Source organism: Ambystoma mexicanum, chromosome 6q (assembly GCF_040938575.1).
Source record: "Ambystoma mexicanum isolate Mex_15411 chromosome 6q, UKY_AmexF1_1, whole genome shotgun sequence".
Taxonomy (NCBI): Eukaryota; Metazoa; Chordata; class Amphibia; order Caudata; family Ambystomatidae; genus Ambystoma; species Ambystoma mexicanum.
The window spans coordinates 198,418,889-198,431,075 of NC_090937.1; the positions used below are offsets into that span (position 1 = coordinate 198,418,889).

The 12,187-nt window shown below is 48.6% G+C and overlaps 1 protein-coding gene across 2 annotated transcripts in view; it reads left to right on the forward strand.

Moving 5' to 3' along the window:
• Positions 1-12,187, forward strand: part of HSDL2 (hydroxysteroid dehydrogenase like 2) — a 732,267-nt gene that overhangs the window by 417,720 nt on the left and 302,360 nt on the right. For both annotated transcript variants that reach the window (XM_069630633.1, XM_069630634.1), the window contains exon 7: positions 1,388-1,582. In XM_069630633.1, coding sequence (XP_069486734.1) covers positions 1,388-1,582 — 195 coding nt within the window. The remainder of the gene's footprint in view (positions 1-1,387; positions 1,583-12,187) is intronic.

Sequence of the window (12,187 nt, forward strand, 5' to 3'; positions counted from 1 at the left end):
TGTTGGGAGTGATTCCCTTAAATCTTAGACTAGGTAGGGAACTCCCCGCTGGAGTAGGTTTAGCGAGGATCTATTTGCATTATTTTCTGTAAATAAAATGTTTTAACACTGAGAACCATACAAGCAGTTGTCCGCCTCACAATATACAATGAGTTTATTCAACAGGGAAAAGGGGAGGTGAGGTATTAAGTGCTTTGTTGAGTCGTTTCTACAAAAAAAAATCAAATATTCCCATGGTTCAGAGATTGAGGGAAGTAGAGCCTTGAGGGCCAGCCTTGCATTGCAATATGAAAAAACATCTGACGAGGAACTGAGTCGGAAGAGGAAAAAGCCAGTTTGTGTAGTCCAGTTTAACAATGGTGAAGTCCAGCCATTGTCATCGGAGCTTTGCTGATAGGAGCCAATCGCAATAGTCTGATCTGAGAGTGTGTAACTCATTGGCTGAGAGTGTGGGCTAACAACTGTTATTTCATTAAATGGTGGCCTGAGATCCTTCTGCTAGACTCCCTTTTTTAATACCAGATTATTTGTTTCCTGTTTCCGTCCTGTCTTAGCGCCTCCATGCCTGCAGGTCTTTGTCAAACACTATACAAATATAATAAAGGTCAGAAAGATTGGAAGAAATGTGTATCCCACCTCACGCACAATGTACATCTCTTGATAGACCAACTTTGTAACTCTCACAGGCTCCTTTACTGTTGGACCCAGGACCTTGCTTAGATCCCTGATTTAGGAACACTCCTTTATTTTTACCTTGCTCAAATAAAATTCCTTGGCAGCGTAACGCTTGTGACATTTGCAGCAGTCAAGAATTGGGGATGTGATAAAAGGACAGGGAGAGAAAAAAATAATCTGGGTAAAAGAAGGAAGATTCTAAAAGACCAACTTTAGGTTCACCATTTTAGGACTACTTAAGTACAACCTGGTCTTGTAAGGCATGCCGCCAGTGCTTCCCATCTGTCCATAAAGATACAAACTCTTGAACCTATCATTTCCAAGATCATCTTCAAGGTATTGCTTTCAAAACCTTCAACATTGCATCTTTGGGATGGACTGTTGGGCCCGCTCATCCGAGGGAACAGCAGATCCTTAAGTAACACACTGTATTTTTGGCATCCTAAGGATACCATTGTTAAAGTTTCTTAGGCTTAGAGATGATTCTTAATATTCTAGAGGCGCCTAGCCTAATTCCAGGGAGGGGGAGGTGTTTGAGACCTAAAGGGTCACTTTATGATAAGGTTAAGTGTTGGGTACAGCTTGGGTGGGACGAGTACTACTAATGGTCTGGTTTCAAATTGCTGTTTATTGCACACCCCTTTTAATAAGCATCTGATCAGTCAAGTGGGGGCATGCAAGTAACACAAATGGCTTGTTTTATTCCCAAAAGCTATACACACAGCTGCCATGGAAATGCTTGGTGGATCTGGTGTGAAGAATCAGTGCAGAACACCCGACATCATAGCAGACGCTGCTTATTCCATTCTAACGAAGCCAAAGACTTTCACTGGAAATTTTGTAATTGATGAACAGCTCCTGAAACAAGAAGGCGTGCAAGACTTTGACGTGTATGCCGTCACACCAGGTAAGAGTGCTTATTGCGTTTAACTTTTTTCTTTGTTTTGGTAATATTAAAACCTGGTTTGTTAGGAGCATAGATTGCCAATGGGCTTCATCTGCTTGTGCATGAAATCCCACAACATGTTTGCTAAATCATCAGACTGGTAATCTTTTCAAATTGTTCTCGTCTGTGTGGACGAATTTAATATAGTTTGAGCAAATACCATATTTGTCTGTTCCAAAAAAAACAGAGTTTGTGAAAAAGCGGTGAAAACTGCTGCCCCCAAGTCAGTAGATACCAGTCTACAGGAATTGTGAAGGCATCATGAAGTAGACACAGACAACCGAGTAGTGTATCTGAATAGAACTTTTTTTAATGAAAGAGTTGGGTTGGAAAACTGCCTAATTTGCCCTATGTTAAGGTGGGATTTCCCTACCTAAACAAAATGTCAGTCTGTGTCCAACACCTATACTTGCCCTTACGTCTAACTGTATACAATGTGTAGGGATGTCGGCACCAAGTGATAAGTGTTCAAATAAAAGTACACAGCTTCTTCTAACTCTTGAATGGAAAAGGGTTTTCCCTTCCCCAAGGTTCAAATAGTTCAGGTTATCAGATAGGGCTTCCCTTCCCCATGCTTTCAAGTCTCAAAACAATTTGCCAGATCTCACAATGTTCCAAACACAAATCCCTGGGATACTCTCCAACTCTTCAGGTTTAGTCACTTTCACAAAGTTATAGAATTCAGTTCCTTAACTTCCGTTCATATATATCTTCTTTGATTCAATTACAAACATGGCTTGTTCAGGGGTCGAAACTGGTATTCATGGAGCAGGAGCTGAAAGTAGCTCCTGAGTTTCAGGGCTTTTCCGCTGACCAGGATTTACTCACCTGACCCAGGAGCTACTAAAGCGACATGCCATGAATGCCTTCTTGCCATAAGGAATGTGTAATGGATGAGATAAAAATATAGTATCAGCATAAGCACAGGAGAGTAACAAATGTAACGTATGTAATAATTTAACATTGAGAGATGCACTCTTGACAGAAAAGTCATCCCAGAGTGCTTAGAAAATCGTGTAAATTGATCTTATTTACAAACTGTGACACACACCCAGAAATGAATACACCACACACTGTGCTCCTTTCTATCTACTGGTTCCTCTGTCTTTTGCTATATTGCTTTACAATTAGGTCAATTTTACTTTGTCGTGGGCCAATGTCCCTCTATACTACTACCTCTCATTTGGTCTTTACCAAATCAGTCTGCCATTATATCCATCAGTGTAACTGCACCTTTGTCAATACATGAACCTCCATTGCTACTTCTTCACTGCCCTGGTAGTTTTCTCTTTCTTACTGCCTCTTCTCTGCTAAATGCATGTTCTCGTCCTGTACTGCTGCAGTTTCTTTTCTTGGATGAAGATCTAGGGTAGGGTTTAAAATTCTCACTGGCTCTCATGCCAGATTCTGACAACATTGCAAAGTCAGACCTTGTGCAGAAAATTAAACTTCACTGCAACACAGTAAGTGCCAGTAGCATCACTGCATTGCAAAAACAGATGTTGCTATTATCAAACTAAATGACACTCATTTTGACTACTAAAGAAAGAAAGGAAGGCAGGGTCAGCCCTGCTAAAATTCAAACATATGCATGCAGTTTGCACCTCTACCTTTGGAGATTGACATACGTGTACCTGACTCATGGAATGAACCCACTTTGCAGTAGTAAATGTTTTTTTGTGTGGTTATGCTGCACAATAATAATCTACATGCAAAGTAACTGTTGCAGTTGAAAATTGTATAGCCCACTACTGTTTTTGCACAACAAGCATTCACTATACTTGAGGTAAATCCAATACCCCAAAGAGAACCTAACTCCACGGTTCGGGGTTTACCATCATTATTTATACAAAACGGAGAAAGGGTGCTGCAGACCTTGGAATTGGAAGGGGTACTTTGAGAACCCATTTATTAAAATAGACTTGATTGAAGAAGTCTGAAGCTATTAACATCGACAGTAGCACTATTAAAACCACACTTGGAGGTGGCCTCATTTGGGATTGCCGCGCTCTCTACCTGGGATTATATGGTGGTGAAGAATTTATGAAAAAAAAAATTCCCCTAAAGAAAGTTCACGCATTGAGAAGCTATAAAGAACTGAAACATGTTGGGATATGGTTGTTTGTGAATTTACACTTTGTTTAAATACATAGTGCATTGTAATTGTTATGTGTTTGTTGAAATTTACATGTTGTTAATTGTGATGTAAATTATCCCATTAGGTTGCTGTTATACACACCATGTGGGTCTAAATCTTGGGTCATATTGTATGTGTTTTAAACAAGTTTTTGAGTAGTGTTTTACCGATTTTGGAGAATTAAAATGGTCAAATTTATAAGAATGCTTTGTGTACCAAGTCCATTTTTTCAGGACCAATGGTTATCATAATTAACATCCTTCGTTAGACAGATGAGAGACCTATTAGATTAATTGCTTTGCACAACAAGCAGACGTCATTGACCAGTCGGCTTTAACAAGTTTTAATTCTACCAATACTTGGTCATTTGTTTTACTTAAGAGCAAATGGGGGCTTTGAAACACAAATGGTCCTACGCAGGGTACTGGCACAATTATTAATAAATAAGAAGAGGTGAGAATTCTTGGAGGAAATGAGCACCTCCTACAACCTTCGTATTAGCTGCTGTAGTTACCAATGGCAGGGTCCAATTACACACGTACTGTTTTAAACAATTTGGAGGGAAAGGATTTCCAGCGCACGCTGAGGCACTTTCGCAGAGTACCCATTAAAATGGCTGAAACGCTTTGCATACATGGCCATCATGATGGCTCTCGGATGCAGCAGCTTCTAAATAAAATCGCCCTGGCTCCCTTTACTGTAGACCCATAAGAATGCTACAGCACACAATACATTTTTAGTTTGGGCTGTTGGGTGTCGCTTGCAACACCAAAAGCCCAAACTATTGCATTTTAGGACAGATAGGGATAAATTGCATGTGAGGAGGGATACACAGCTTATAGATTTTTTGTTGTTTGCCCACCAATTGACTTCCCATGGCAATGCTAATCCCCGCCCAAAACATCTCACAGGACCTCTTTCAGCTTGCTTTAATCAAGTCTTAGCATCAGGCTTTACACTCAAATGCCTACTAGGGTTTTTTCAAAGAAGTCTTCTGAGTGTTAATGACTTAATTGGAGCTCTAAACCCGCTACTTGTGTAATAAGTGTCTTAACCAGAGTCTGCCATCAGTCACTCGATTTACAATCACTATGCGTGGGTTTATAGTCAAAAAGTCGAATCCAATAATGTCGAAAGTCAAAAAGTCGAAAACAAAAATATCGAATTTTTATTTTTTGGTTGCTTTTTTTTCAAAGTGGGGGGGTCCCCCTTTTTTAATTTTTTTTTGTTTTACCCCTTTTTTTTACCCCCGGAGCCCCAAAAAAATAAATAAATAAAAAAACAAAAAATTTGACATTTTTGTTTTCGACCTTTTGGATTCGACATTTTTGTAATTCGACATTATGACTGGACACCCTATGCGTGCCCTTGACTGAAGTCCTGTTCAAAACCAGCATCGGCAAAGCCATTTTTTGTTTGTGTACAAAGTATTAGGGGCATTATTAGATGCACTGGTTCTCGCACCATTTTTCACCTGCTGTCATCAATGACCAGTTTAATACCACTACAGCAGTGCCTGGCAAGTGCCTTTCCCATGCCTACACAAAAGCCCAAATTGTTGGCATTGCCAATGCTTGTTTTACATGTCTGCACTCAATTAAGCCAATACCAATTCAAACTTCAATGGATAAATTAGATGTTCCTGTGAAACTGAGGAAATCAAATGTATCTTTTGAAGTTTAAATGGGTCTGTATTCATTCGGTGCTGCACTACAAATATGGAAACAAATGCATCTGTGAGAATGTTCTTCGTTGCCTGACAAATTGAAGCTCCTGTTATGCTCTGCTCCCATCTAGTGGTGGTAGCTGGCAATCACTACACAATCCATTTTTCAAGCAGGTGCAATTTACAGCTCCTGGCAGCATTAGTGGGAGGCCTTATCAGGAGGCAAATCGCTGAAATCAATGAGCCATTTAGCGCCCAGCAACTTCAAACCCTGCTTGAACTTAATTGGATGCCCTTTGTCTAGGAGCAGTTGTCGAACCACACGGTCCACTCATTACAGGTCACGCAACTGATACATTTTACTTGTGTTGGTTTCATATGCATAATGCCACAGTTCAGCTTTTCAATGAGGCTTGATTTAACTTTCATTCAAATATCCTTAACACTTGATTCTCCAGCATGGGGTCTGGCATGGATTCACATGCTCATGAATATTCCCCGTCGTCAGGCTGGGAATCCTCGGTAAAGAAAAAATCAGTATCAGTTTCGTTTCTGATCTGTCTTTCTTAGTAGTAACCAATCACTGATCTCTGGGTCCCCAGCCAATGACTGCCCTCTCCCTAAGCCCCGCCTCTGGCAGCCATCCTCAGATTTTTACCGCACGTTCAAGTGTTGGGAGTCCTCGTGCTTTAGCTCTTGAGTTTTTGCTGCGTTTTTGCGCGGTTTCAGGAGATTTTCTCTTTTTTCCGGTTTAATGGAGCCTCAAGCTCCACCGTTTCTACTTCCGATAATGGGGACCAGTTTCGGAATTCTTCTGCGCCCCTCAAGGGTGAAGTTTTCGTCGAGTTTACCCTTCTTGGAGGATTCCGGAAGATCTACGGCCTACCGCAACAGACATGGCACAGGACAAGGGAAGCACGACGCCCGGATCCAAGCTGTTCAGGTGCTGCCCTGGATGCGGATTACAAAATGTTTTCAAGGAGGACGAGCATTCGCAATGTCTCTACTGCCTTCATGAGGACAAGTCGCACGTGGAGAAGGACTGTGCGTTCTGCAAGAACCTTTCGGAACGGACCAAGCAAAATCGTCGTTCCCGCCTCGCCGGCTGGCTGGAGAAGAGCACAGCAGGTGAGAAGGCGAAGAAAAAGTCTGAGCGGGCTTCTAAGTCCTGTGAGGGCGCCCCGGCGACGGGGGCCCAACAGAAGGCCAAGCACCGCGAGTCCGCGGGCACCGGGAGCGCCGAAAGGTCGGGCTCTTTGGCTGCCAGGCAGGGCGCGACTTCCCCGGCACGTTCAACCACGAGCCAGCGCTCTGGTTCGGGGAAGAGGAAGTCCGAGGACCCGGGTAAGCTGCTGGAGAGGCCCCGGTCGATCTCGAAGGGACCCGAGGGGGAGCGAGGCGCTGACCCTCCCCCCAAGATGAAGGCCCAGGACGCACCTAAGGTGGTGAGGGCTTTGATCCAGCCGGCAAAGGCCTCTATCGAAGTGGTTGCTGCAGCCCTGGCGAAGCCAGCTGAGACTACTATAGTGGAGACGGCCTCTGGGCCCGGAGTATCCCTGCCACCGCGGAGGGAATCCTCTTTCCAGCCCATCGTTAAGACCCCCGTGAAGACCCCGGCGGAAAAAGAGGGGGGGGCGGTGGCCATTAGAGACTCAGAATCAGCCTCTGAGGGGGATCTGGTGGAAACCGTGAAGGGCCTCAACAAGAGGTTTGCGAAAATTCGATCCCAGGGGAAGGAGCCTGCTGAGGAGATCGAAGATAGCGAGGATGGCGACGAAGGCCCGGTGTAGCAACCGTCCCTCCCGTCGCAGCCATTGCCAGAGCCTCAGGATTGCTCAGCGGCCATTTTGTTGGCAATCCAATCCTTATGTACTGAGATAAGGACGAGGTTACCACGGACCCCGACGGAGGATCCTGAGCCAGGACCATCGGGAAGCCCCCCGAACAAGCAGAGGAGAGTCCATCCCGCTCCGCCCTTCGTGCCCACAAGGCCTGTGGACCCCTCATCCCCCTCGCCTGACCCTCGGGATGATATGGCGACAGATACGGGGACGGACGACAACTGTGGCGATGATACGACGGACATTCCTTCATCCCCTCACCCTCGGGCCTCACCGCCCGACGAAATTGGCTCCTTTCATGCCATGATAGCCAGGGCGGCCGAACTCTTCCAACTCTGCCCGGAGGAACAGAAGAAGGAAGGCTTTCTTTATCAACGACGGGAGGCCAAGAGAAAGACGGTCCTGCCAGTGCCGTTGCTCTACGACATCTGGGACAAAGGGCTGGCTGTCCTCAAGAACCCTTCTACGACGCCTGCCAAGAGGGACATGTACGAGAAGAAGTACCGGGTCCCCGACGCCGCCCCCTTGTGCCTTAGGGCCCAGCCTACGCCGGACTCGGTCATCTCGGCAGCGGGTGCGGCAGCATCAACTTCCACTTCCGCGCCGGACAGCGAGGGCAAGAAGTTGGACTCCATGGGACGACGGGTCATTTCGTCGGCGGCGACGACGACGATTAAGGTGGCCAATGCCTTAGCGATCGTGGCCCGTTACGACAGGGAGCTTTGGTTCAAGTTAGCTCCCCTGCTGGACTTCCTGCCGGACGACAAGAGAGCGGAGGCCCTACACATTCTTCAGGAAGGCGTCGGATCACGTCATAACTGTGGCAACGGACATTGCCGATACCGGATTTCGCCAGATGGGCAACGGGTTTGCCTACGACGACGAGGGTGGCTCAAGGCGACGGACTTCCGCCAGGACGTTCAGACCAGAGTGTTGGATATGCGTTCGACGGCAGCAACCTTTTTGGGAAGATGGTGGATGAGTTGCTCCAGGCCATCAAGACCGACTCGGAGACGGCCCGGGCCCTAGGGGTACTTCCAACAACGACGGCCCTTTCAGAGCTGCGGAGGCAGACAGGGTGCCTCCAAGGGATCCAGCGGTGGCTCTTCTACATACCGCCAGACGGCCCGCTCCTCGTCCCAGGAGGCCTACAGAGGTCGCGGCAAGCAAGGAGGATCCCGCCGTCGTCGTCAAGGAGGCCAAGGCGTCGGGCCCCCACCGAAGCACCCCGGTGGGAGGCCGGCTGACGAAGTTAGTCAGCATGTGGGAGTCCATCTCCACCGACCGTTGGGTGCTGGACATCCTGGCCAATGGGCACTCGAAGGAATTTCAAAACGAGTGTCCTCGCATTCATCCAGTGGCTAGGAAGGAGAATCACGTCCCTCAACTGCTGTTGGAGGTAAGGGCGATGCTCAAGAAAGGTGCCACCGAGCTCATCCCCAGGAGGCTCCGGGGTCCGGAGTGTACTCAAGGTACTTCCTCGTCAAAAAGAAGACAGGCGGTTGGCGCCCCATCCTGGACCTGCATCGGTTAAACAAGTACATCAAGGCACAGAAATTCAGCATGGTCACCCTCCAGCACGTGCTGGGACAGCTGGAGGAGGGCGACTTCCTATCATCGTTAGACCTGGAGGATGCTTACTTCCACATCCCCATTCTAAAAGGACACAAAGTTTCTCAGGTTCGTGGTTCAGGGACGCCACTACCAATTCAGAGCCCTGCCGTTCGGATTAAAGTCGGCACCCAAGGTATTCAAGTGCCTGGCACCAGTGGCTGCGCCTGCAGAGGATCCACGTCTACCCCTACCTGGACGACTGGCTAATCCGTGCAAGGACAAGAGAACTCGCCGTCGAACACACAGCGAGGTCCGTCCGGGTGCTCACGGAACTGGGATTCGCCATCAACGACCCAAAATCCCACCTGGTTCCGTCGCAAGTAGCACTGTTTCTGGGAGCGAAGCTCGATACAGTGGGGCAATTGGCCTCCCCGTTGGAGGAGAGGACGAAGGCCATTTTGGGCAAGGTGCAATGCCTGCTAGCCACAGACGTGGCCAGGATGAGGTCCATCAAGTCCCTCCTCGGGATGATGTCCTCATGCATCTACCTTGTACCCCTTGGCAGACTTCGGATGCGTCCGCTGCAGGAGTTCCTCGACGCCTGCTGGTTTCAGGCGACGGGCTGCATCGAAGACAGGATCCCTCTCGACAAGGAGTTCCGTCGGGCAATCCTATGGTGGGGTACCCGTGCGCACCTCACGGCAGGCATGGACGTTCAGACCCCGGCGTTTCAGGAGACTGTGACGACGGACGCCTCGCTGGAGGGTTGGGGGGCCCACACCGGAGATCTCCACGCAAGAGGCCTTTGGCTCCCAGAGGAGAGGTCTCTCCACATCAACATTCTGGAGCTTCGAGCAGTGTTCTGGGCGCTTAAGTCGTTCCTTCCGTCCCTCAAGGACAAAGTGGTGAGGATCTTCACCGACAACACCACCACGATGTTCTACATACGGAAGCAGCGAGGCACCAGATCCCCAGCCCTATCCAAGGAGGCCCAGGATCTGTGGCACTGGGCCGTCGCCCAGGCGATGTTTCTGGTTCTCTTCCACTTGGCAGGAATAAAAAACACCATCGCCGATTCACTCAGCATGGAGCTGCGCTCGTGCCACGAGTGGGAACTACGTCAGGACCAGGTGGATCGGCTCTTTCGACGATGGGGCAAACACCGGATCGACCTTTTCACGACGGCGACAAACTCCAAGTGCCAGAGGTTCTCCAGCAGGTTCCCGCAGCCGAGGAGCATGGGCTATGCTTTCTCGTTCCCTTGGGACGGCCTGTTTCTATACGCGTTCCCTCCGTTGCCGTTGCTGCTCCGTCTCATCAACCAGCTCAAGAAGTCCAGGTGCAGAATGATCCTCGTCGCACCGGCGTGGCCGAGGCAGATCTGGTTCCCGGACCGTCTGGATTTGTCAACGTCCCCACCAGTCAAGCTGCCGGCGGACTCGGATCTTCTCTCCAGAGAAGAAGGCGCCATTCTTCATCACGACCCAGAGTCGCTGAACTTGCAGGCCTGGCTCCTGCAGCACTAGAGTTTGGAGGGTACGATAGCCCGGCTGACTGCAGAGAGGCTCTGGCAAAAGCCAGGGCGTCCTCAACTCTCAAGTGCTACGGACATAAGTGGAAGAGGTTCTCTGTTTGGTGCCGTGCACAGAAGATTAACCCTCTGCGGATTACGGCCCCTCAAGTACTGCCGTACCTACTGTCACTGGTCAAAGCTGGATTGGCTCACGCCTCCATCAAAATGCATCTGGCTGCCATTTCCTGATATACCAGGACTACGGGATGGGCGTCCTTGTGGTCTCATCGCCTGGTGAAGGAATCTATGAAGGGACTATTCCGATCGTTCCCGCCGGTGAAGGCTCCAGCCCCGGCATGGGAGTTAATGTGGTGCTGACCAGGCTCATGGGAGCCATGGGGGCCACATTCGAGCCTATGCATTCGGCGCTGTTGAAGTTCCTGTCGTGGAAGACAGCATTCCTCGTGGCCATCACCTCCGCACGATGAGTGGGAGAGATCCAGGCCCTAGCTTGCAAGCCTCCATACTTGACGAGGGTGGTGCTGAGGACGCACCCCTCCTTCATGCCCAAGGTGCCATCGGATTTCCACCTCAATAAGCCCTTGGTGTTACCAGTTTTCTTCCCGTCGCCTTCGACGCCGGCCGAGAGGCCTTTGCACTCGCTGTATGTAGCTAGAGCGCTGAAGTTCTACGTGGACCGCACGAAGAGTTTTCGGAAGACTGAATCAAGGGAAGGCTCTCTCGAAGACTTCCATTTCCAGATGGCTCTCCGGCTGCATCATGCACTGTCACTGGTTGGCAAACCAACCGCTGCCCGGCCGTCCGAGAGCCCATTCGACCAGAACGATAGCTGCTACCACGGCGTTCCTGTCTGGTGTGCCCCTGCTGGACATCTGCAGGGCTGCTACGTGGAGGTCGACGCACACCTTCACAAGATTCTACTGCGTCGATCGGGACTCCAGGGAGGAGTCCAGGGTCGTCCAAGCAGTGCTGCGCAACCTGTTCGCTTAAGTTGAGCTTGGTGAGGAGGTAAGAGATGCTTAATGTTGAGCCTGTTGCCACCTCCCGTGGTTGTGCATGTGTGTACTGCTATGTATTCTTATATTCATGAGCATGTGAATCCATGCCAGACCCCATGCTGGAGAAGGAACAAGTTACTTACCTGTAACTGTTGTTCTCCAGCGTGGGTCTGGCATGGATTCACATGCGAACCCTCCCGCCTACCCCTCTGCGGCTCTTCACTTGGTCATTCTGCCACTTTACGTGCTACCAAATCTGAGGATGGCTGGCAGAGGCGGGGCTTAGGGAGAGGGCAGTCATTGGCTGGGGGCAGTATGACCCAGAGATCAGTGATTGGTTACTACTAAGAAAGACAGATCAGAAACGAAACTGATACTGATACTGATTTTTTTCTTTACCGAGGATTTCCAGCCTGACAATGGGGAATATTCATGAGCATGTGAATCCAAGCCAGATCCATGCTGGAGAACAACAGTTACAGGTAAGTAACTTGTTCCTTATCTCTTGCTTTATTACCATTCACTTGTAGCTCTTGTTTACAAAGACCATTATAAGCTTCCCAGTACATCTCCTGCTAGTAAACGCAGTCTCTGTGATTGTTCCTTCTTTGAAGGCATAAGGAAGACGACACAGACAACAGAGTAAAGTTTGGTCTAAAAACTTTTATTAAAATCACGAGGAGGTGGGGATAAGGCATACCTGGCCCTATTCTAAGGTGGGATTTCCCTACCTAACTAAAACAAAGGATAGTCTGTCAGTAAGTCCAAAGTAAATGTCTGTCTGTGTCCAAAACCTATACTTGCCCTCGCATCCATTTGTTCGAACTGTGTAGGGA